We start from the raw sequence: 25,053 nt of genomic DNA, 5'->3' as shown, positions 1-25,053 counted from the left end.
TGCCATTGCACTCCAGCCCGGGCGACAGTGTGAAACTCTGTCTCAAAAAAAGAAAAAAGAAAAAAAAACTATTACTCCACTCCCCACCAGATACTCTTATTTTTTCCCCCCTATGTGGTCATGAATTCCTCCTGGGTGCATAGCTCCCTAAGTTGTTCTGTGTTTTAGTGCTTATAATTTCCCACATCCCATGATGCCCCTTGATAGAATTATTTTTTCTGTACTCACACAAATGGAAACAGAAGAGATGAAAAACCCTGGGGATGCGGCCTCGCAGGTCTCAAACTGATCGGCTGCTAAGCACAACCTGCATATCTCTTGGCTGAGTTCCTTTCTTGGCTCAGAGTTAGATTTTGCATGACCTAGGAGGCTTAGGACCCAGGGGGCGCCTTTCAGCTGAAAAACAGCTCGCGCTGCAGCAAGCTAGCTGGGAAGCTCCCAGTTCTAAAGAGAGGCTGTTTACCAGAACAGCATAACAAGGGCAGGTCTGACTGCAAGGCTGGGACTGGGAGGCAGAGCCGCCGCCAAGGGGGCCTCGGTTAAACACTGGTCGTTCAATCACCTGCAAGACGAAGGAGGCAAGGATGCTGTTGGCCTGGGTACAAGCATTCCTCGTCAGCAACATGCTCCTAGCAGAAGCCTATGGATCTGGAGGTGAGATTACAATCTTTCCTTTCCGCAGCAACTTCATGAAACAGAAGGGGTAAAGCCCCCTATTTCCCAAACAGGGCCAGGATGACAGGAAACGAAGCGTTTAGCCGGTTTCTGTTGTCCCGTGAAAGCTTTTCCACCCCTCCTTTCCTTGTCAGGGGCTTGCAGCTCCATCTTTGCCATTAAGAACAAAGGCAAGAAGCCACTTTCTCTCTGCCTTTCCTTGCTCATGAGTGGATGGAGCTTGGGGGTTCATCTCCCCTACTCCCCAAGTCCTGTTCTTTCTAAGCCCTTTGCATGGTGTGGTCCTCCTTCCCCAGCCTCCTTCTGTGGTTCTCCTGCAGAGGGGAGTGGGAGCTTGGAGTCTCATCCAGTCAGCGATGAGGCCGGTTTCCTCCGTTTGAGGCTGTCTTGAATCTTTTGCCTGACGGAGTCAAGGCTCCTGGAGAATTCTCCTGGGAGGGAGTATTGCCTGTTAAACGGGCAGAAGGTGGCCGTATCCGTGGAGGAGGAAACACCGGAGTTTATGTAACGTGGCCATTACAACACAGGGATAAATGTCACGTCTGGGCGCCCCCCGTCCCAAAACTCCCAGCTCCTCAAAGGGACCCTAAGCCAGGCCTCCTCCTCTCCATCTTCTCCTCCAAAGTGGTCACAAGTTCAAGAGTAACAACGCTTTGCACTTCTGCAGCGCTTTCCAGGTTTCAAAAATAAATAAAACCTAACAGTCTCTGAGCGTTGACTGGGGGACAGGCACAGGCTAGGGGCTTCACACCCTGAGGTGTGTGTGGAGTTGGGGGGGGTGCGTGGGGGTGTTGCCACGAGAGGAGAGGGAGGCCCAGCAGGGCCCGGGGTCCCCTAACCAGGCTGAGGCTCCGCCCGGGTGGTCCCGGCTCCCCTGCCCGCCAGGCTGGGCGTCTTCCGTTCGCTGCCCGCTACTCTGTGTCCGGGGGCTTCTCTTCCTCACAGGCTGTTTCTGGGACAACGGCCACCTGTACCGGGAGGACCAGACCTCCCCCGCGCCGGGCCTCCGCTGCCTCAACTGGCTGGACGCGCAGAGCGGGCTGGCCTCGACCCCCGTGTCGGGTAAGTGTCCTCCGGGGGACGGCGCCGGGGCTGGCGGGCGGCGGCCGCGTTCCCGGTGCCAGCCCCGGCACACATTTCCTTCTCTCCTCTCTCAGGGGCCGGCAATCACAGTTACTGCCGAAACCCGGACGAGGACCCGCGCGGGCCCTGGTGCTACGTCAGTGGCGAGGCCGGCGTCCCTGAGAAACGGCCTTGCGAGGACCTGCGCTGTCCAGGTACCTGCCCGGGACCCCGGGAATCCCCGCTCCTGGCGCTGACAGGAAGCGGCTGAGACACTCGTGGCGCACGTGCGGCCGCGCGATGCCGGCCGGCCCCGCTCCGCCTCCGCGCCGTCCGATTGGCCAGGGCTGTCTCCAGGCCGCGGGGCTCAAAGCCTATTGGCCGCCGCCGCCACTCGTATGAGCTCATCCGCCGCGAGCGCTTGTAAACAACTGCGCGGGGCGAGGCTGGGGTGAGGCTAGGTCTCTCCGCCGCGCGTCCTGAGGAGTGGCTTTTGGCCCCTCAGCGTTTATTGACCGTTTGCGGAGCGTCTGCAGTGTGCTAGACCCACACTGCTCACAACCCCAGCTCCCCAACCTCCCCTGACACACACCGCGGGAAGAAGTCGTTTGAGGCATCTGAGCTTCAGAGAAGTTAAGCGATTTACCAAAGGCAATGGCAGGGGACAGATTTGAATTCACGTTTCTTAGATTCCAGAGCGCAGGCTTTTTGCTCCCAAAACAGCAAGACAGTTTTCTAGGTTTAAATGGAGTAATCAAAATAAAGCATTTATTTTTTATTTTTTATTTTTTGAGACGGAGTCTCGTTCTGTCACCCAGGCTGGAGTGCAGTGGCGCAATTTCGGCTCACTGCAACTTCCGTCTTGCGCGTTACAGTGATTCTCCTGCCTCAGCCGCTTGAGTAGCTGGGATAACAGGCGTGCACCACCACGCCCAGCTAATTTTTGTGTTTTTAGTAGAGACGGGGTTTCACCATGTTGGCCAGGCTGCTCTCGAACTCTTGACCTCAGGTGACCCGAACGCCTGGCCTCCCAAAGTGCTGGGATTACAGGCGTGAGCCACCGCTCCCGGCACAAAGTAAAACATTTCACCTAAGGACTGGCACAGAGCGTACGCTTAGATGTGAGCTGCTCAAAGGAAGCATGGGTTGTTTCCTGAAGTAGAAGTGGGGGGAATCCCCTGCAGAAGAACGCAACCGAGAGGGGCCTTGGGAAATAGCAAGGATTTGGACAGATAAAGACGTGGGAGGTAGGAGAGAAGCCCTTCCCTACGGCCTTCCCCTCTCATTTGCCTTGTCCCTGAGATGGTTCAGCCCTCTCAGGCCTGATCTTACCTCTGGGGCAGAATTTGACTTTGGGTTGTGTGTGGGGGGAAATTCTTAGGTGACCCACCTTCATCTACCCTAACACTCAGGCCAGGTTCAGCTGTGGAATTCACTCAGGGCAGTCCCTGATGAGAGCTGTTTCCCACCTCATCTCCAGAGACCACCTCCCAGGCCCTGCCAGCCTTCACGACAGAAATCCAGGAAGCGTCTGAAGGGCCAGGTGCAGATGAGGTGCAGGTGTTCGCTCCTGCCAACGCCCTGCCCGCTCGGAGTGAGGCGGCAGCTGTGCAGCCAGTGATTGGGATCAGCCAGCGGGTGCGGATGAACTCCAAAGAGAAAAAGGACCTGGGAACTCTGGGTATGACGGTCCCCCACCCCTGCCCTTGTTGGGATTCATCAAGAGATGTCATTTGCTGATTGTCTGGGGTGTGGCTAATGGGACCTTGTGTCCTATCCTTGGCAGGCTACGTGCTGGGCATTACCATGATGGTGATCATCATTGCCATTGGAGCTGGCATCATCTTGGGCTACTCCTACAAGAGGTCAGTAGCTTCTCTTCTGGGCCCTCTTAGGAGGAGGGGAGGAAGGTACACAAAGTCAAACTTTGTGGCTTTCTTACCCAAAAGGAAGCAAGATGTTGAAAATCAGCTCAAGATGTAGAGACTTGGTCCTAGTCTTTATCTGCTGACCTTGGACAAACCCTTTCCTTTGGTGCCTTTACACCTCACTTAAAAGCCTTGTGAGGGATGTTCTTGTTCCGCATTTTACAAATGAAGAAGCCTCTGTCAGAGACTTGCTCAAAGTCACATAGCCTAGGAGTGGCAGAACCTGGATTCAGACCCAGCTCTTTTGATAGCAAATTCCCTGCTGTCTGATCCCACATGCCTGGCATTGAAGTGAGTGGCACTGCAGAAATCAGGCTTGACACTGATTGCAGGGACCTTAAGACCAAATTCTTTCTGTGAGTTATAAAATTCTGCTACTAGAAAAGGTTTCCAGCCACTGTTGCAGTTGAGGCTTAAATTTCCTGAGCTATAAGCAGTGGGATCTCTTCTGCTAGGGAAGAAAAAAGTGAGTTGGAGAACAGAAAGTCTGTTTGCCACTCTTCACCACATGTGAGAAAGCCAAAGAGGCTACTTGTGAAACTCAAGGACATGACCTGTGGCTGGGACAGCAGGAGAAGAATGCTTATTTTGAAAGGTCCCACGAGATGTCCGTCAGTGACTGGTGCATGATGGTAAGCCAGACTGGCATTCATCTTTACAGCACTGGCTGATTGTGGAAAATTATTTGCCATTCTTGGGCAAAATTGGGGGATTTGACTTCTAGCCCTGGGTGTCTGTAATATTCTCCTCTGTGGTCTGAGAAAACTTCCTGTGAGGAAAGTGACACAGTAGCCGGCATTTTTCCTTCCTTCCCTCCCTCCCTTCCTTCCTTCCCCTTTCTTTCCTTCCTTTCTTTGATTTTTTTTTTTCAGGGTCTCGCTCTATTGCCTAGGCTTGAGTGCAGTGGTGCGATCACGGCTCACTGCAGCCTCAACCTCCCAGGGCGCAAGTGATTACCCCCACCCACCCCCACCGAGTAGCTGGGACTACAGGCATGTCCCGCCATGCCTGGCTGATTTTTAATTTTTTTATAGAGACAGGGTCTCACTGTGTTGCCCAGGCTAGTCTCAAACTCCTGGGCTCAAGCAATCCTCCTACCTCAGCCTCCCAAAGTGTATAGGCATGAACCACCATGCCTGGCATGCAGCCTGCATTTTCCAGTGATGAGGGCCATGTCTGAGCCCACAGCCTCAGTGGATCACCCAGCAGGGCATCTTTAAAGGCCTTGTAGTCAACCTCCTCATTACAGATGAAAAAGGGGAAGTTTGGGTATAATAATAACAGCAGTAGCAAACATGTACCGTATGCCAGACACTGCTTGAAGCACATGCTTTAACTCATAATCACCCTTATGAGGTAAATGCTGTCATCTCCAATTTACAGATGAGGAAACTAAGGCAAGAGGGGATTATATACCTTACCTGAGGTTACACACCTAGCGTTTGGTGGAGAGAAGTCCTTTAACTAGCTATCTCTGTGACCCTGGGCAAATTGCTTCAATTTCCTACTCCACATCATTGTGTGGAGCTATGGCTTTTGACTACTTAGCTCAGGGTGTGGCACATAGTAGGTGGTCAGTAAATGATGGCTGTTTTTCTTTTCTATAAAATGTGTGGCTGGGCGTGGTGGCTCACACCTGTAATCCTAGCACTTTGGGAGGCCGAGGCGGGCAGATCATGAGGTCAGGAGTTCGAGACCAGCCTGGCCAACATAGTGAAATCCTGTCTCTACTAAAAATACAAAAAAGTAGCCAGGCGTGGTGGCGGGCACTTGTAATCCCGGCTACTTGGGAGGCTGAGGCAGGAGAATCGCTTGAACCTGGGAGGCTGAGGTTGCAGTGAGCCGAGATTGTGCCACTGCACTCCAGCCTGGGCGACAGAGCCATACTCCGTCTCAAAAAAAAAAAAAAAATGTAGGTAATGGACCAGGCGTAGTGGCTCACACCTGTAATCCTAGCACTTTGGGAGGCAGAGGTGGGTGGATCGCTTGAGCCCAAGAGTTCGAGACCAGCATGGGCAACATGGCAAAACCCTGTCTCTACAAAAAAATACAAAAATTAGCCAGGCATGGTGGTGGGCGCCTGTAGTCCTAGTTACTAAGGAGGCTGAGATGGGAGGATCACCTGAGCCTGGGAAGTCGCTATGGTGAGCCATGATTGTGCCACTGCACTCCAGCCTGGGTGACAGAGCGAGATGCTGTCTCAAAAAAAAAAAAAAGTGGGTAATGGACTAGTACTCTCTGATTTCTTATGATGCAGGAAGCAGAGGTCCAGAGAGGGAAAGTATTGACTTGAGAGGACATCCTGACGCCCAGTCTGAGGTTGTTTCCCACAATGGGATGTTTGACATGCAGGTCCAGGGACACCTGCTTGTTCATTTCAGAGTTAATGACGTAGTGGCCCTGGCCTTACAATTCATAAGCAGACCTAAGCCACATTGGCTGAGTTTAGTCCTTGAACTATCTCCTTTTTCCTCAGCCACCCAATAGCATTTGGCTGTCCTGCAATCCTGTGACAGTTTCCAGGCCTTCCAGCTGCTTGAACTGACTAAACATTCTTAATTCTGAGCTCAGTTCTGGTGTCCAGTGGAAGTCTTTTTCTTCTAGATTTGTTCCTCTAGGCTGTCACGAGACTGCCCTGAGGCCTAAAATTTATTTTCCTGTAAACTCAGGGCAAGGCACCCAGTCATCAGACTCCCCGTCAGTAACGACCAGATCACTCCTTTCTTCAGCAGTACTGCTCTGAGAACAGACTGTACAACAGGAAACCGCATGTGGGCTTAAAAACAAGCTTGCAGCCTTCATCTCTTCCTAAAGTCAGAGAGCAGAGTGTCCTGAAAAGAGCTGTAGGTTGAGTGTGGGTTCAGGTGCCCTCTGAGCCTTGGTATCTTGTCTGTTAAATGGGGATATGTCCTCCCTCCACATCTACCCATCTAAGATTATTATAAGTATTAAATGTAAACAGAAACAATAGCACACCAATCAGGTAATAATCACAATAGCAGCCAACATTTATTTCATGCTTTCTTAATAAGTAAGGCCCTACTGTATGCTCTTCCCTGATTATCTTTTTTTCTTAATTTTTTTTTTTTTTTGAGACAGAGTCTCGCTGTGTCGGCTCACTGCAACCGCCGCCTCCTGGGTTCAAGTGATTCTCCTGCCTCAGCCTCCCGAGTAGCTGGGATTAGAGGCACCCACCACCATGTCCTGCTAATTTTTGTATTTTTAGTAGAGACGGGGTTTCACCATGTTGGCCAGGCTGGTCTTGAACTCTAACCTCAGGCAATCCACCCGCCTCGGCCTCCCAAAGTGTTGGGATTATAGGCATGAGCCACTGCACCCAGCCTCCTGATTACCTTGACTAAGCCTCACAACCACACTAGGAGCACTGTTAGATTTTACAGTGAGGAGCTGAGACCTAGCAGAGTTAAGTACAATGGCCAGGCTACACAGCTAGTAATGTATGTCTGAGGAGTATTAGTATCTCCAGCAAGTCCAGTGAGGCCAAGTAGCCTCGTGTAAATTTGCTTTGAATTGCAAAGGAAAGTAGGAAAAATAGAAATTTAAAAAAAGGCTGGGCTTAAAGTCAGAAGAAACAAGATCTAGTTCTGGAACTTTCACCTATTCTGGATGTGACACTGGACAAGTTATTTACCTTCTCTGGACCTCAATTTCTTCATCTGTACTGTAAGGGGGTTAGATATGGTGATACTCCCAACTCTATTTCCTAAAAAGACAATATTGCCGGTGCTAAGACTGGGTTCAAATCCCAGCTCTGCCATTTGCTTGAACAAATAGTGTAACTTCTCTGCATCTGCCTTCCTATCTATGAAACAGATCAAAATAGATACCACATAGGTTGTGAGGATGAAATTGGACAGTATAGTTTAGGCATACAATTGGTGTTCTATAGCCTGGGAGAGGAAGTTGGAGGCAGCATACAGTAGGGCCTTACTTATTAAGAAAGCAGGAAATAAATGTTGGCTGCTCTTGTGATTATTACCTGTAGCTGCCTTGGGAACTTTTCCTGAGCAGCAGTGTGGCACAGCACTGCCTCTGACTGGGAAAATAGCAGCGGCTCAGAGTAATAATTGAAGACGACCTGTGTAGTCTGAATGAGGTCTGTGGTGCTTCCATACTCTGGGAGAGGAAGTCGGAGGCAGGCAGCAGCTTCATCTACACCTGCTCTCTCTGGCCAGCTCAGCTCCCAGTCCCACCCTGGCCTTGTAGCAAGCAGTCAGGGTAGGTACTGTAAGCCTTGAGCTCTGCCAAAGGCCATGAGGCTTGCCTAATGGGATGGAGCTTTTCCCTGGCTGGGATGGGTGGGCAGGCACCAGGCTTCCTCTTAGGGAGGGAGGGCTGTAAATGGGGGTGGGTGGGAGCTCAGCCTGGCCGGGTCTTTGTCCTGGTAGTCTAGGCCACGAGGTTCAAACGGCCAGTCTGTGACTGAGGAGCTAAGTGTAGTGTCTGCACTAGCTTCAGAGGGAGGTCTTATTTTCTGATAAAAAGGGGAGGGAAAAACTGTAAGTCAACACCACTCCACTCCCTTAGGAGAGGAACTAAGTCAGTGAATAAGCCTTTTGTTCTTTCTTGGCTGCCACACAACACCCAGGCTAACCAACCCCTACCCCCAAGCAGTGAGAAGGGGCTAGGCTGCCTGATGGTCAGTGTAGCAGGCCTAGTGGCCTCTCAAAGGTCACCCAAGGGAGCTGGGAGCAGCCACTGCATCTCTAGGACTCACAGGCACCATTAACAGCAGGCACATGGGATTGAGTGTGCTTCCAGGCTTCTGAATGGATGAGACTAATCCAGACTAGTGCCAGCATCTGCTTTCTTTACCCTTGACTGCTCTTCCAGCCCTGCTCTGCCCCATTAATACAAATTGATTTTTTTCCCCTAAAGACTTGTATATGATGCAGCCTGGCCATTAGCAGCAGCTCAGCTGGCCACAGGTAAAGGAGGTTGCTGAGGAAAGCAAGGCGTGGAAGTTAAGCTCAAAAGCCTCAGTTTCTTCATCTATAAAAGGGGGATTAGGCTGGGTGTGGTGGCTCACGCCTGTAATCCCAGCACTTTGGGATGCTGAGGCGGGTGGATCACCTGAGATCGGGAGTTCGAGACCAGCCTGACCAACATGGAGAAACCCCATCTCTACTAAAAATACAAAATACTCTGGGCGTGGTGGCACATGCCTGTAATCCTGGCTACTTGGGAGGCTGAGGCAGGAGAATCGCTTGAACCCGAGAGGCAGAGGTTGCAGTGAGCCGAGATTGTGCCATTGTACTCCAGCCTGGGCAAAAACCACGAAACTCCATCTCCAAAAAAAAAAAAAGCCTGTAGCTGACATTTAGTAGATGCTTATTAAAAGTAATAAGCATCTCTGGGAGGCTGTCTCACAGCAGGATGATCAGGTCAGTTTTCTGGACAACTTTATGGGTTAGGTCCGAAGTTCAGATAGTTCTCTGGGTCTCTGGGGCTGAAAGAACAAAACTGTGTCTTGCTTTAAGAGTCTCTATCTGGCCAGGTGCAGTGGCTCACGCCTGTAATCCCAGTACTTTGGGGGGTGGGAGGATCGCTTGAGCCCAGTAGTTTGAGACCAGCCTAGGCAACATGTTGAGACCCTGTCTCAACCAAAAAAAAAAAAAAAAAAAAGTCTCTGTCCTTTACTTTATTTTCATTGAGCCCCGGTGAAGCTGTATGAAGTCCATACTGCTGTCACCCTATTTTACAGATGGAGAACCTAAGACCAGAGGTGCAGGAGCTTCTTGTTGAGTTTAACGCAGTCTTGCAGAATGGATATCCTAGAATCCTGGACCTGAGTTTGGGTCCTGGCTCAGCCACTGATTTGTTGTGACAATGGCAAGCTGCTGCTCTTGCCGAGCCTCAGGGATGCTATCTAATGAGCAAAGCTATGCAGGAGGCATAGCCTGAATGTTTGTTTGTTTTTTTCCTGCCAGGGGGAAGGATTTGAAAGAACAGCATGATCAGAAAGTATGTGAGAGGGAGATGCAGCGAATCACTCTGCCCTTGTCTGCCTTCACCAACCCCACCTGTGAGATTGTGGATGAGAAGACTGTCGTGGTCCACACCAGCCAGACTCCAGTTGACCCTCAGGAGGGCAGCACCCCCCTTATGGGCCAGGCCGGGACTCCTGGGGCCTGAGCCCCCCCAGTGGGCAGGAGCCCATGCAGACACTGGTGCAGGACAGCCCACCCTCCTACAGCTGGGAGGAACTACCACTTTGTGTTCTGGTTAAAACCCTACCACTCCCCCCCTTTTTTGGTGAATCCTAGTAAGTGACAGAAGCAGGTGGCCCTGTGGGCTGAGGGTAAGGCTGGGTAGGGTCCTAACAGTGCTCCTTCTCCATCCCTTGGAGCAGATTTTGTCTGTGGATGGAGACAGTGGCAGCTCCCACAGTGATGCTGCTGCTAAGGGCTTCCAAACATTGCCTGCACCCCTGGAACTGAACCAGGGATAGACGGGGAGCTCCCCCAGGCTCCTCTGTGCTTTACTAAGATGGCCTCAGTCTCCACTGTGGGCTTGAGTGGCATACACTGTTATTCATGGTTAAGGTAAAGCAGGTCAAGAGATGGCACTGAAAAAATATATTTAGTTTTAAAAATATTTGGGATGGAACTCCCTACTGACCTCTGAGAACTGGAAACGAGTTTGTACAGAAGTCAGAACTTTGGGTTGGGAATGAGATCTAGGTTGTGGCTGCTGGTATGCTTCAGCTTGCTGGCAATGATGTGCCTTGACAACCGTGGGCCAGGCCTGGGCCCAGGGACTCTTCCGGTTTCATAAGGAAAGGAAGAATTGCACTGAGCATTCCACTTAGGAAGAGGATAGAGAAGGATCTGCTCCGCCTTTGGCCACAGGAGCAGAGGCAGACCTGGGATGCCCCAGTTTCTCTTCAGGGATGGATAGTGACCTGTCTTCATTTTGCACAGGTAAGAGAGTAGTTAGCTAACCTATGGGAATTATACTGTGGGGCCTTGTGAGCTGCTTCTAAGAGGCTAACCTGGAAACTAAGCTCAGAGGCAAGGTAATAAAGCACTTCAGGGCTTGCTCCCGAAGTGGGCCTGATTTAGCAGGTGGTCCTGCGGGCATCCAGGTCAGCACCTTCCTGTAGGGCAATGGGGCTAGGGTCACAGCCCCTAACTCATAAAGCAATCAAAGAACCATTAGAAAGGGCTCATTAAGCCTTTTGGACACAGGGCCCCAGAGAGGAAAAAGTGACTTGCCCAAGGTCGTAAGCAAGCTACTGGCATGGCAAGAGCCCAGCTTCCTGACTGAGTGCAACATTTCTCCACTGCACTGTGCTAGCAGCTCAGCAGGGCCTCTAACCTGTGATGTCACACTCAAGAGGCCTTGGCAGCTCCTAGCCATAGAGCTTCCTTTCCAGAACCCTTCCACTGCCCAATGTGGAGACGGGGGTTAGTGGGGCTTTCTATGGAGCCATCTGCTTTGGGGACCTAGACCTCAGGCGGTCTCTTGGTGTTAGTGATGCTGGAGAAGAGAATATTACTGGTTTCTACTTTTCTATAAAGGCATTTCTCTATATACATGTTTTATATACCTCATTCTGACACCTGCATATAGTGTGGGAAATTGCTCTGCATTTGACTTAATTAAAAAAAAAAAAAAAAAGACTCCACATTGCCAAGTTTTTGAGGGCTAACAGGAACCCTCCATGTAAGTTGAGAAGCTTTGGGTTACCTTGTCAACACCTATGTAGCAAGCTCTGGGCCTTTTCTTCATTCATCCTCGCCCTGTTACTGGAAGGTGACAACTGCAGCCTGTGTCCAGATTTTTTTTTTTTGAGATGGAGTTTGGCTCTTGTTGCACAGGCTGGAGTGCAATGGCATGATCTTGCCTCACTGCAACCTCTGCCTTGTGGGTTCAAGCGATTCTCCTGCCTCAGCCTCCAGAGTAGCTGGGATTACAGGTATGTGCCACCACACCTGGCTAATTTTTGTATTTTTAGTAGAGACGGGGTTTCACCATGTTGGTCAGGCTGTTCTCAAACTCTTGATCTCAGGTGATCACCCGCTGAGGCCTCCCAAAGTGCTGAGATTACAGGCTAGAGCCACCGTGCCCGGCTTCTGTGTCCAGATTATCATCATCAGGAATCAGGTTGAAGCAGGAAAGACAGGTGTGCAGGTGTCCCAACAAGGTGGTTGGTCATTGCAAATCCTCTCCCCTTCAGCAATTGTTTCCAAGGTGGAGGTAGTTAAAATGAATATCTAGACAGCCCTTGTTAAAGGCTGGAGCGCAGCAGGGGTTGGGTGGTGGGTGACGGGGGTGGTGCTGCAGCAGCCAAAGGGGGAATAACTGCAGAGGAGGAAGGGTCACTGGGCTGCCTGCAGCAGCCCTGGGCTGAGGAAGTTCCCTGCAAGGTGACTACTATGACTCCAGAAGGAAAGATACCAACAGGAGTGTCTCCTGGACTTTTAGCAAGGGATTTCAGCCACAGGTTATCAGCCTCAGGAACACCCAGATGACCTCTGCCCATGCCCAGCCATTGCTCTGTGGTTCTGCCAGCAATGTGTACTCCAGATCATCAGTTTTTTTCGGGAACCATATTCTGTCCTTAAGTTGGATTCTTCAAGCTTTGAGAGTGCCTGGGAGAAAACACCTTTGGGTTTACAGATTTATATTGTGCCCAAGGCCCCACTAACCAGATAGCATTGTCATTCCCAATGGTCACTCTTCTACGACATCCCCCATATGCAGAAGCAAGAAGAAAGTGGTCTTCTCCTCTCAAGCACTTGTAAGGAAACACAAGGGGTGGGGTGACTTGCATTCATTTCTTCCCATTGCAAAGGTGGTACCCAGCACTGAGGAAAGCAAGCCAGGATACCCAATAGAAGTATTCATATAGAGAGGATGAAAGGGTAGGGCTCCTAAGGAATGACTCAGCTGGCATGTGAGAGCCAGGCCAGGAAAAGGTCATAGTCAGTCACACCTGCTGCAAGGAAGGGGCTGCCTCAGGTGGGATGTACATATTCTCTAGAGCAGATGGGTGTCTGCTTGAGGGTTTTAGACTTGGGTGCATGAAAACTCTCTGCTATGGGGAGTTTGTGCGGGCTAGGCCAGAAGGTGGCTAGCAGACCCTCTACATTTATGTCCCTGAGCCAATCATGTTTTCACTCTCCATATTGCCAGTTATGTTAACTGCTTAATTTATTTAGTCTGATCAATGGCCCAGTTCAGGCCCACCACTCCTACACTTGCTGGGGACAGCCAGGAAACAACCAGCCCACACAATGCTGAACTGTGCTGCTGCTGGGAGTCCAGGGCTCAGCCCTAAAGCAAGCTTGCAAACTTCACACATAAGTACAGTCTATATAGCAAGTAAACTCTGACCAGAGATGACATCTGGTCCCACAACTCACCAGGTCTATGTACAATATTTCACATACCACCCAATAGATAAAACAAGATAATATTAACAGCAACCACTCTCCTTTATCAATTCCCCCTGCTCCAATACAACCACCACACATTGCATTAATACCCCAAACCCATTCCCAATTTATTAAATATGGTGCAAGCTCATAGCCACTTAGAAGAGGCAAATCTAGTTGTGATGAAGAGTTCCTAGAGCTCTGGGAGCCAAGATGGAGGTTTTCCAGTACCTGCACATGTGGCTCAGGAGGATGCTGCCCAGGAGCTAATGAGTTGGGAGAGCAAACATGGGAGGTAGAAGTCAGATGGCCCAGCTCAGGGAGCTATCTCTCTCAGCATCTCAGCTTTGAGACTCTGCCACCACCTCTTCCCAGCCCAAGCTGCTGCCTAAACCAGGCATGTTGAAGGGTGAGCAATGGTTGCCATGAAGCCAAGACCAAGAGATTGCTGAGACTCCCACTCCCCTCCCTCAGACTCTAGGCCTGTGACAAGCCACACTGTCCTCCAGAACCCATCGAGCTTTAGGCAAAATGTTTTAGGCATCTGATTAAGGAGCCCACCCGAGTATGAGTAACAGAAGCCAAGATCTGAGCTTTCTAGAGGGCAGGGCCTCTTTCTAGTCCCCCAGCCTCTTCCTGTGCTTGTGACTGTTTCAGACAGAAAGGATGTTGTCCTTAAGTTCTCAGCCAGTCTCCAGTATTAAGTTTGAAAACATGAGGTGGAGGCTTCCTCTCACATTGATGTGGTCCCTGGGCTGGCTAGAGCCAGTGAGCAGGTAAACAGAAGCCAGCCCTTTCTCTAACTCCTGGCCTGTTCCACCACATATTAAGGGACTCTTCAAAACCTACTCCCTCAACCTTGCTCCAGGAAGGACAGGATCTGGAGTAGAAAGGGGGAGCATCACTGACTTTTTCACACCCTTTGAGCCATCAGTCTTTCTTTCGTCCACACACTTGAAGTCCTCCTGCACCCAGCTGGACTAGTGACTTCAGAGTTCACAGGCAGGTTCACCCTGGGATCCTGCCCAGCAGGTCCAGGTCACGCTGATTAGTGTAAGCAAGAGCCTCCCACAATCCACTGCCAGGGAGTTCCTGGGTGGATTCGAGTAACAGATTCCTCCTGGCCCAAAGGCCAGGGGTTTTTTTCTTCTTCACAGCTTTCAGGCAAGTATTGGATTTACAGACAGCAACTAGGCCCCAGAACCTGTGGAGATACATTTCCCTGGTGCTGCGCCCACTTGCCTCCTGGGGAGGTAGTAGGAATGGCTTGTTCTGCTTCTAAACATTCCGCCAATCCACAGGAAGCCCGGACGGCCCTGCTCACAGCAGGAATGGGGCACAGAGGGGCAATGCTGGCTGTAGAACACCCCCCTGCAGGGGGCTGGGCCAGGGCTAGGGAGGTGAGTCCCGCGTCAGGCCGTACTGCATGCTCACAGTGTGGTCCAACTCCTCCAGCTCTGCAGGCAGCGGGATGCCCAGCTCCCCTAGGTATAGGGAGAGGGCCTCAAAGGAGTCCTCCAGTTTCGAGAATGCTGGTCTAGAAGGAAAAGAGGTAAATTAGAGGCAGGTGGAATATGAGCAGGGCCATGGGGTGGGTGGAAGGGATCTAGGCTCAGCTACTTCCTGGTTGCATAACGTCAGGCAAACTCCTTCACCTAGTAGTGCCTCTGTGAGAAATGGGCATAATGTTACCGGTACCTCATAAATTTGCTATAAAGATTAGGTAACACTATAACAAGGCTGGACTAGCTGGAGTTAATACTTAAAAACAATAGGAGAAAAACTTCCCCCCCATATCTTAGAGAAAATGCAGTTATCAAAGGTGGAATCGGAAACACCAGGCTCCTAGTGCCACGGAAATGGCTTGGCTGCCCCGGAAGCCTAAGACAGCTCAGGCTTACTCCTCCTCCTCCATGTTTATGCTTAAATGTCATGTCACCTCAGTGAGGCCTGCTCTGACGACCATATTTAAAATTGCAACTGGTACCCTGAACAATCGTCTTTACTTGTCTTGACTCTTTTTCCATAGCATCTGCCACATTCTAATATTCAATATAGTTTACTTATTGTATCTACTGTATGATACAGTAGATACCATGCTAGAATCTATGTTCTATGAGGGTAAGCACCTTTATTTTGTTCGCTGCTGTAACCCAAGCGTTTAGAACTGTACCTAGCACACAGTAGGCATTCAATACTGTATATATATATATTTTAATAAATTAAAGATATTTAGAATGACAAGAGGTATTAGAAAACAAATACTGTGTAGCTTCACAATTTCTCCTCAAGCTCTTACACTGGTGTTACTGATGGACTGCGGTCCTTGGCCTATAAAGGAACAAGGTATAGATTCTCCCACCAGAAAATTTCAACTCTAATGTGGACCGCTGGAAATAATTTTTTTTTTTTTTTGAGCTGCACCAAAGGCGTATCCTACCTCGCTTTATTAAAGGGCCCGTGCCGCAGAGTCAATATAAAAACACAAAGTCCCATCAGTTTAATAACAATAAAAAAATCCAAAAGTGGAAAACTGAGGGGGCAGGGGAAGAGACCCCTGGGCTAGGGGCACGAGGAGCCCTGCTCATGGAACCAGGCCTGGCCGCAGGGTCCCCCGGTATTGCTGTTGCTACGAGGTCGGGGGGCAGCGATTGTCCTATGGGAGCCACCGTTCCCCTGGGTCGGGGACCCTCACTTCTTCTGGGGTGTGCTCAGCTTCTGCATGGCCCGGATCTTGTCCAGCAGGCCAGAGATGAAGGCCTCTGTGGGTTTGTAACAGTCAACCAGCAGCTCCTTGACCCTGGAAGCCCGGGCATCGTCACTCTCCATGTCCAGGAGCTCATCCACGTCAATCTCTAGTTCTGAGATCTCCTCTTCCTGGCAGTCGTAGAGGCGCGTGAGCTGCTCCAGGATCCACTCCTCTAGGTTGAGGTGCTTCCGTAGCTCCTTGGAGTCATACTTGATGGTGACCTTCCCTTGGCGCCTCACTGGGCCCTCATCATCCGCGCAGCCCGGGCCCTCTCCTGCGGCCCCGGGGGGGTGCTCTGAAAGTAGATGCGTGGTCCTGGGCCGCCACTGCCTGGCCTGGGGGCCGGGGCCGCCAACGCCGCGCCCCCCGCGGTGCCGCTGTCCGCCATGGCGGCCTCCGGGGCCACGTGCGCGCGTGGGGCCCCTCCTTGTGCCGCCGCCTCCGTGAAGCCCGCCGGCTGGCTCAGGTTAGCTCGCCGGCTCCGCTCCGCACGGCTCCGCGGCGAGGGCGGCGGCGGGGGCGCCCGGGGGCAGCTGCAGCATGCGGAGCCCCCGGGCCTGGCCTGGCCGCGCCCCGCCCCCTCCCCGCCGATCCGCCCGCCCTTTGTCCCCTGCGGCCGCCGCCCGGGCTGCGGCCGCCGAAGCGCTTTCTCTGTCCGGAAACCATTTTTAAATAAAGATTATGTCCCAACTGGTTATCCTGGGAGGGTGGAGTTGGGGGTGAGGAGAATGTTGAGGGGTATATTGGTTAAGGGAGATTACAGAAGACGTATTTCCTGTGCTATAAACTTTGGTAATGTTTGAACTTGTTTTTAAACATGATTTTTGATGGCAGGAAAAGAACCCCATTTTTGAGACAGAGTTTCACTCTTGTTGCCGAGGCTGGAGTGCAATGGCGTGATATGGGCTCACTGCAACCTCCGCCCCTGGGTTCAAGCAATTCTCCTGCCTCAGCCTCCCAAGTAGCTGGGGTTACAGGCACCTGCCACCATGCCTGGCTAAGTTTTGTATTTTTAGTAGAGATGGGGTTTCACCATGTTGGCCAGGCTGGTCTCGAACTCCAGACCTCAGGTGATCCACCAGCCTCGGCCTCCCAAAGTGCTGGGATTACAGGTGTGAGCCATCGCGCCCAGCCAGATTCTAGTTTTTTAACCACACACTTGAAAAGACCTAGGGTAACTTTGGTAATAATGAAATTATTACCTGAGAAGAATACAGGTAATTTTGAAAATACTTCCTCAAAGGAGAAATTAGCTAAATGCATAAAACTGCTCACTGTAGTTAAATACCTATTGTAAAGAGAAACTGGAAAAACCTGAACATCTACATTACAATACGTTCAGACAGTCTCTCAATAGAATTTCATGTTGTCGACAAAAATGATAAACAGGAAGACTGGATAGTAAACACAAGGGAAATGCAGGGCAAAATACAGAACTATTTACTATAAAAAAAAGTATATGTGTAGATATGGACAGGGGAATATCGAAAGATGAATACACTTACTGTATTCAAATGGTTTGGGTGAATTTCCTTCTTTTAAACTTTCTTTTTTTTTTTTTTTTTTTTTCTTTTTTATTGATCATTCTTGGGTGTTTCTCGCAGAGGGGGATTTGGCAGGGTCACAGGACAATAGTGGAGGGAAGGTCAGCAGATAAACAAGTGAACAAAGTTCTCTGGTTTTCCTAGGCAGAGGACCCTGCGGCCTTCCGCAGTGTTTGTGTCCCTGGGTACTTGAGATTAGGGAGTGGTGATGACTCTTAATGAACATGCTGCCTTCAAGCATCTGTTAAACTTTCTTTTAATGGCTGTTTCTGTGTCCTATCCAGATTACTTGCTGCTATGTCTTTACCTCTCTCTTCTCCAACCTGTACATACGTGTTGTCAGATGGCTCAGGGGTTGACAGCCACATTCTTGACCTCAAGGCTTCTCTCACCCCTGTGCTTGCAGAGGGCTCAGGGGTGGCCTTAGACAGAGGCAAACGTCCCAGGACCCTGTGAGCTGGGAGAAAAAGGCAGGATACCAACCTGCTCTCCGGCTCCAGTCTGCAGCAGATGGCGGCCAGCGGGAAGAAGGCCGGGGGACAATCTGTGGGAACAAACTTCTCCCAGAAAAGCTTCACGTTGAGGCCAAAGTCCAGTGTTCGGGGAAGGCAGTCAGGATCTGCATACACCTGCCCAATGATCTGTAGGGTAAGAAGACAGCTGTTTACAAAGGACTACAGAGGCCACAGATACTTGGCAAGGGAAAGGAATGCTGGGATGTGGACAGGAAGAATGGCAGAAGAGGAGGTGGTAAAATAGGTTAGAGAGCTCTCCCCAATCCCCAATCATCTCTCCAAATCTTACTAATCCAGACCTGTATCCACTGAGAGCTGGGTTACTGAAGAGGACTAAGATGGGGCTTCACTGCAGAAGCCAAGTGTTCCAAATCAGCATCTGCTCCTAGCTTCCACTCATCCCACCCTGCCTTGTCTGTGTCTCCTTGTGGCTGTGTGTGTGTGCCAGAGTTAAGGCTCTATGAGGTGCTGGATCTGATTCATGTCTGAAACCCTCTGGCACCAGCCCAGTGCTCTGAACAGAGGTGTTCAATTAATATTAAAGAAAACAATTTTTTAAAACAAATCTTCCTTCATGGCCAGGCACGGTAGCTCATGCCTGTAATCTCAGCACTTTGGGAGGCTGAAGTGGGTGGATCACCTGAGGTCAGGCATTTGAGACCAGCCTGGCCAATATGGCGAAACCCTGTCTCTACTGAAAATACAAAAATTAGCCAGGCGTGGTGGCGCACACCTGTAGTCCCAGCTACTTGGGAGGCTGAGGCAGGAGGATCGCTTGAACCTGGGAGGCGGAGGCTGCAGTGAGCCAAGATTGCACCTCTGCACTCCAGCCTGGATGACAGAGTGAAACTCCATCTCAAAAACAAAAACAAAAACAAAACATTCCTTCATTATCCTAACCATTCCTTGTCTCTCCTCTCCTCTACCCCTCACAACTTTGTAGGAATTACAGAAGGCTTTGAATGTGTGTGTGTGTGAGTCGCTGAGATATGCTGTCACCTGACTAAACTCCTAAAGGTAGGAATCTTTCCAAGATTCCTCACTCTGTCCACGTGGTACCTGGCACAGGGCTGGCACTTCCTAGAGTGACTACTTCTACTTGAAGGGAACTGAGAAGGGCTACATTTGGCCCAAGAGCTAGCTAGACAGCCACATGAACAGTCTCTTGCCCTTCCTTCTGGAATTCTGAGTCTCATCTGCCCCTTATTGACCATGTGCAAGCCACTGCCCTCTTCCGAGCCTCAGTTTCCTCAACTAAAAAAAAAAAAACCTGGCCGGGCGAGGTAGCTCACGCCTATAATTCCAGCACTTTTAGAGGCCGAGGCAGGCCGATCACCTGAGGTCCGGAGTTCAAGACCAGCCTGGCCAACATGGTGAAACCCTGTCTCTACTAAAAATACAAAAATTAGCCGGGCATGGTGGTGTGTGCCGGTAGTCCCAGCTACTTGGGAGGCTGAGGCAGGAGAATCACTTGAACCCAGAAGGCAGAGGTTGCAGTGAGCCCAGATTGTGCCACTGCACTCCAGCCTGGGCAACGAAGTGAGGCTCCATCTAAAACAAAAAAACCCTGCCAGTCCTTCTCTTAAGACCAATGAAACACGAACGTGGCAAAGATGTGCAGATGCGTTATAAACCATAAAACCCTACACCCATGTTGATTTTAGTCAAGCTAGTCATCCCTAGGAGGAGATGCCCCAGTTCCGAGGGAAGGCAGAGCTGCTAGGCCTGCTGCCTCGGGCATGGCCTTGGTGCCAGAGCTCACCTCACAGAGAACGATCCCAAAGGAGAAGATATCCACCGTCTCATCATAGCTCTTTCCTTGGGGAACACAGGAGAGCACGCTGTTAAGTTTACATCCCTTACCTGCTCTGCACTGGGTCTAGGGTCAATCTAAGCCACAGCTAAGAACTAGGGCTAGAACAGGTTCTGTAGGGACACCCCACAGGCTGTCCTGCGCAGACACCACCTGAAAATAGTCCTTCCTCAGCCCTAGGTGACCTGCCTTGGAGAGCCCTTATAACATAACACTGCCTAGGATGAAACTGCATGTTAAAGTGGAAAAGAACCAGACTAGGGTTCATCCAGGCTCTGCCATTAGGCAGCTGTATGCTCCTAGGCAATTCACTGAACTTCTCTGGGCCTCAGACTCCAAAATGGATTGTATTCAGACCATTTCTGAGGCCTTACAACCCTGATTTCAAGAATCCCAACCAGCATCTCTGGTTGGTTTGAGCATTATCCACCAGAGGGCACCACACTTCAGTTCTCACCATGGAGAGAGAAGGCTAAAGCTGGGACAATAGCCTGAGCTCTTAGCGATCCCTGAGGCACAAATGCCACAGTCAGAACTCACCTTATCCCCCATGATGGGACACTGATCAGTTCCCAGCCCCCTGAGCTCAGGAGCTAAATCGTGAGGCCCCACCTGGCAAGGGAAAAATATCCTCAGCTCTGGGTATCCGGTCCTACGCTTCACAGGCCTCCCCTGGAATTCCCAGGGCTCTGATGCAAGGGCAGCATCTGTCCTCCCTCTGCAGGTGTCCCCTCCAGGGCTTCAGGACTCACCGTTCAGCATCTCAGGGGCCATCCAGTAGGGGTTTCCCACCACCGTGTAGCGCTTCTTGCGGTCGTTCTTGCGCAAGGTGCGTTTCTTGGTGGTGGCCTTCTCTGTGGGGGGCCTTTTCCTCTCTTCCACTATGAGCCGTGACAGCCCAAAGTCTGCCACCACCACAGTCTTGTCCTGGTAGGATAAAAGACAGGTCAGGACTTCATGGGGATGTTCTCAAACCTGGCCCTGGGGAGGAAGCATAGGCAAGAGAAGCCACTGAGAAGGGGAGAAAAGGTGTATAGCAAGGGAGAATCAGAGCAGAAAGCTCTATCAAATAGACACACTCAGGCCAGGCACGGTGGCTTCCACCTGTAATCCCAGAACTTTGGGAGGCCGAGGCGGGTGAATCACCTGAGGTCAGGAGTTCAAGACCAGCCTGGCCAACATGGCAAAACCCCGTCTCTACTAAAAATACACACACAAAAAAAATTAGCTGGGCGTGGTGGCACACGCCTGTAGTCCTAGCTACTTGGGAGGCTGAAGCAGAAGAATCACTAGAACCCGGGAGGTAGAGGCTGCAGTAAGCCAAGATTGCACCACTGCACTCCAGCCTGGGAAACAGAATGAGACTCCATCTAAAAAACAAAACAAAACAAAACAAAAAAAACAGACACACTTGGCATTTGTGTTTCTGAGGGTCTGGTATCTGTGCACAGCAGACTCCCAGCCCACAGTGGGTTCATGGCAGAGCCACTGGAGCCCTGGAGGTGAGGCTCAGGGACTTGGAGAGTGGAACTCAGAGGTGGGACAGGGGGTTGCTTTTGTTTTTCCCTGTCCTGTCTTATTCCTAAAATGATTTCAGGCAGTGGCTAGAACCAGGATAAGACAGAAAAAGGCAAGGTGGAGGCAGTAGATGGGGAGACTTGGGGGAGACAAGCTCTTTGAATAGCTACAGGGCAGTCATGTGGGAAAGGAATGAAGATTGCGTGGTGTGGGTCTAGAGGGCAGAGCCAGGGCCAGCCGGTAGACACCCAGGAAGCCAGATAGCAAGTCAGTAAGACAAACAACATTGTAACCACCACAGCTGAGGGGCAGTGGGAGGAATGCTGGTCTCAAACTGGTCCCTGTAAATTTACTAGCTCGGTGGCCTCAGGCTGAGGCTTCAGGTGCCACCACTGTAAAATGGGGTCAGCAATGAACTGTTTTACAAGACTACTATGGGGCAAAAGCAGGTAAAACGACAGGGTTCTACATATAGTCAACAAACTTCTGAAGTCCCTTCTAATCAAATTATTTCAAAGGTTGCTAATGAGAGAAGGTGAAATTATGTCTGTGTGTGTCTCGGAGCTCCCAGAGGACAGAGAAGGGCATTGGAAGAAGCAGGAAGGGAAAGATAGGAGCTCCTAGGCAACACCTCTGCCCTCTAGCCAGAGGGGACAAGTCAGCCTCCTTTGTGACAAGGAAGCCAGGAAGGATAGGACCCTGGAGGCCAGGCCCAGAGCAGTGGGACATACCAACTTGATGAGGCAGTTGTGCGAGTTCAGATCCCGGTGGATGATGCACATAGAGTGCAAATAGGCCTGGAACAGAAGCATGAGCTGAGGCTACAGGGCCAGCAAATCAACTAGACCCTGAATCTGGAATTGGGCGCCATAGATGCTCTCCTACCAGGCCATGCCCACCCAGCTTCAGAACCCAACCTGGACAACAGGGCCAGGGCCTCCTATGGCCACTCCCTTGTCCCAATACCAACAGGAAGCCTGGACTTCCTTTGCTTCCCTGCTGCCATCTCCTGCCCATCCTTTGGTTCACCAATCACTAGCACAGTGGCTGGCCAAAGCCCTCACAGCTCTCTCCTAATGTCCCCAACTTCAGAAAACCCTGGCCGTTGCAGCACCCCCTCAACCTCTACCCATTTTACTTAGATCCAGGCTGCTCCCTCCTCCCCACTCTCCCAATCTCTGGCTTGAGCCACTTTGGATCCTTCCTGCCTGCAACAGAGAAGTGACTTCTTGCTCCAGCTAGCTCTGTCTTTCAGACATTCACCTCCTCTAAGACTCCACCTTCCCCACTGTCTAAACTTTAAGCTCTCCCCCTTCCTACCAAAATGTTTGTCAACAAATTTGTTTGTTATGTCCCCTCTCCAGGCCTCCACCACTGACTCTTTATCACTCTCAGGAGCAACTTCCTTTCTCCTTCCCTTGCAAATGTAGAAGAAGCCACTCCCTGCTCTCCAGCCCCCTGCAATACTGCTTTCATCCCTTAGGCTCCTGGAGCTGCTCACACACCCAGGAAGCTCTTCCTGAATCGCTATAGCTCATGACCTGCCTGCCTGCCTGCCTGAGGAAGTGCTCCTCAAAGACTGTCCACAACTTTCCTATGCTACCTGATCCTGAGACTCTTGTGTGTCTGTTTTTTTCTTCCAGCCTTTTCAGTGTCAGCCCTGCTCAAAGCCATCTCCTCTTCACAAGCTGAGACACCCCCACCAGCTACATGGATGCCTCTTCTGTCCCACAGCTCCAGCTGCCCCTTCTCTGCAGATTAGGTGACTAGCAGCCTCTCCCTAAGCCAGTCTCATGGAGCCAGTTTCCTGCCCAGAAGATGCTGATAGGTTCTGCTAGCACAGAACAGCAGGGATCAATGCTAGCTCTTCCCAAACCAGTTGCTCAACAATGACGGCTATCCCCCATCCCCCAAATGTCTGGTAAGTGACACCTCAAGCCACTCATAACTCCTCCTCCTCCTGTTCCCTCATTGCCAACCAGTCTCTCCATTCTGACTCCACCCTGCCTCCCAGGCTCCTGTCCCCACAGCCACTACCTTAATTCAGAAATCTGAAATGTTTCATTAGCCCCCTATGCAGGTCTCCATTCCCTGGACCCTCCGCATTCCACCCCAATGTACTAACCATATCAGTCTCTCTTTTTTTTTTTTTTTGAGATGAAGTCTCACTCTGTCACCCAGGCTGGAATGCAGTGGTGTGATCTTGGCTCACTGCAACTTCCGCCTCCCAGGTTTAAGCTATTCTCCTGCCTCGGCCTCCTGAGTAGCTGGGACTACAGGCGTGCACCACCACGCCCAGCTAATTTTTGCATTTTTTTCTTTAGTAGAAACAGGGTTTCACCATGTTGGCCAGGCTGGTCTCAAACTCCTGACCTCAAGTGATCCACTCACCTCGGCCTCCCAAAAAAGTGCTGGGATTACAGGCATGAGCCACTGTGCCAGCCCAGACTCATTTTGGAAAAACCACAGCTCTTAAGCTTTCTTGCTTAAAAATCTTTTCCTGCCGGGCATGGTGGCTCACAACTGTAATCCCAACACTTTGGGAGGGTGAGGCAGGAGGAATGCTTGAGCCCAGGAGTTTGAGATCAGCCTGGGCAACAAAGTGAGAACCTGTCTCTACCAAAAAAAAAAAAAATTCAAAAAATTAGGTGTGGTATTACACACCTGTAGTCCAGCTACTTGGGAGGCTAAGGCAGGAGGATTGCTTGAGCCCAGGAGGTCGAAGCTGTAGTGAGCCATGATCGTGCCACTGCACTCCAGTCTGGGCAACAGAGCAATATCCTGTCTCAAAACAACAACAACAAAAAAACCTCCTTCCTGATTCAAGCCCCAGAAACAGGAAAACAAACAAACAAACAAACAAACAAACAAACAAACAAAAAAACCAAAAAGCCAGTCAACCAAAAAACTCTTTTACGTTTGTCTCCTAAATATAGTCCAGACTCCTTAGCTTAAAACACAGCGACCCTAATGTACCCCCAAACTGTTCCAGACTACTACTATTTTCATGGACCCCCATGTGAAGGGCAGTGGCTAAAGTCTCACGCTTGGCGACCAGACTGATTAGCCCAGGATCCCAGCTCTGTCCCTTTCCAGTCCAGCTTATCTGGAAACCAAGGTTGTCATGAGGAATAAACATGCACATGCATGTTAATCCCTCAGCCCAGTGCCTAGCATATAGAGGGCACTCAGTACTTGTCAGCTGTTATTATTTCTATGCTTGGAATCATTTGTTTCCAGGTAAAACAGATGATTTTCTCCTCTTTCCTCCCAGGTCTTTGCTCCTGTCGCTTCAATCCTGGTGCCTCTCTGCCAATAAGAACTTTATCCAATTCTGATCCTTCAGGGCTCCGCTAGAACTCATTTCCCCTTCATTGATTTCCTAGGCAGTGAGGTGCTCTAGTTGGTCTAAGGGCCCTCAGCACCTGAATACCTGTGATGGCAAGCCCAGGCCATCTCAGGCTACAGTTTGCCTCTCCAGTTTGCCTTGTCCGTGCCCTGTTTGCCTTTAGAGATGTGTAATTCTTTGAGAACAGGGCTGTGAACTGAGAACAGTTGGCTGGGGTCAGTTTCAGTGACACAGACAAACTCAATGAATAGCTGCTGACCCAGCCCACACAAGTTGCATAGGAAGGGGTCTCTACCTTCCAGTGAAGCCCACAATTCTCACACCTCTCCCTACTCTCGCCCTGCTGGCAGGTTTGTTGGTGGGACTCACCATTCCGGAGGCGATTCCTTTGGCAAACCTGACCTTCTGCTGCCAGGGGAACGGATCCTGCAGAATGGGGGGAATGATTTTCAGAGGCTGTTGAGCCCTGTCCCACTCGTGGTCCAGGCCCCATGGG

The 25,053-nt window shown here is 50.7% G+C and overlaps 2 protein-coding genes and 1 long non-coding RNA gene across 13 annotated transcripts in view; 1 reads left to right on the top strand and 2 right to left on the bottom strand.

Moving 5' to 3' along the window:
* Positions 1-2,043, bottom strand: part of LOC106634268 (uncharacterized) — a 47,161-nt gene extending 45,118 nt beyond the window's left edge. For 2 of the 4 annotated variants that reach the window (XR_010111818.1, XR_010111817.1), the window contains exon 1: positions 229-2,015. This is a non-coding gene — a long non-coding RNA (uncharacterized LOC106634268). Of the gene's footprint in view, positions 1-228 lie in introns of all 4 variants that reach the window. The other 2 variants (XR_008622603.2, XR_008622604.2) reach the window with 2 other exon arrangements.
* Positions 473-11,222, top strand: PIK3IP1 (phosphoinositide-3-kinase interacting protein 1). Of its 2 annotated transcripts, XM_003826927.5 has the most exons (6): positions 473-654; positions 1,621-1,737; positions 1,833-1,952; positions 3,218-3,418; positions 3,524-3,602; positions 9,617-11,222. In XM_003826927.5, the coding sequence occupies exons 1-6, from the start codon at positions 585-587 to the stop codon at positions 9,819-9,821; spliced, it is 792 nt and encodes a 263-aa protein (XP_003826975.1). In that variant the 5' UTR covers positions 473-584; the 3' UTR covers positions 9,822-11,222. The 2 variants fall into 2 exon arrangements, with proteins under 2 accessions (XP_003826975.1, XP_008950525.1); XM_008952277.5 differs by lacking the exon at positions 3,524-3,602 and having other exon boundaries at positions 523-654.
* Positions 11,223-12,820: 1,598 nt separating this feature from the next.
* The window catches only part of LIMK2 (LIM domain kinase 2), a 68,521-nt gene continuing 56,288 nt past the window's right edge, over positions 12,821-25,053 (bottom strand). For 3 of the 7 annotated variants that reach the window (XM_003826926.5, XM_055105779.2, XM_055105780.2), the window contains 6 exons: positions 24,927-24,983; positions 21,940-22,005; positions 20,443-20,617; positions 19,640-19,695; positions 17,846-18,003; positions 12,821-14,606 (listed from right to left, as the gene is read on the bottom strand). In XM_003826926.5, coding sequence (XP_003826974.2) covers positions 14,462-14,606; positions 17,846-18,003; positions 19,640-19,695; positions 20,443-20,617; positions 21,940-22,005; positions 24,927-24,983 — 657 coding nt within the window. In that variant the 3' untranslated portion in view covers positions 12,821-14,461. Of the gene's footprint in view, positions 16,114-17,841; positions 18,004-19,639; positions 19,696-20,230; positions 20,303-20,442; positions 20,618-21,939; positions 22,006-24,926; positions 24,984-25,053 lie in introns of those variants that run through there. The other 4 variants (XM_034949150.3, XM_057301009.2, XM_034949153.3 and 1 more) reach the window with 3 other exon arrangements.

This window comes from Pan paniscus, chromosome 23, assembly GCF_029289425.2.
Source record: "Pan paniscus chromosome 23, NHGRI_mPanPan1-v2.0_pri, whole genome shotgun sequence".
Taxonomy (NCBI): domain Eukaryota; kingdom Metazoa; phylum Chordata; class Mammalia; order Primates; family Hominidae; genus Pan; species Pan paniscus.
Note: the sequence above shows the minus strand (reverse complement) of the source record. Positions and strands in the feature narration are given on the sequence as shown.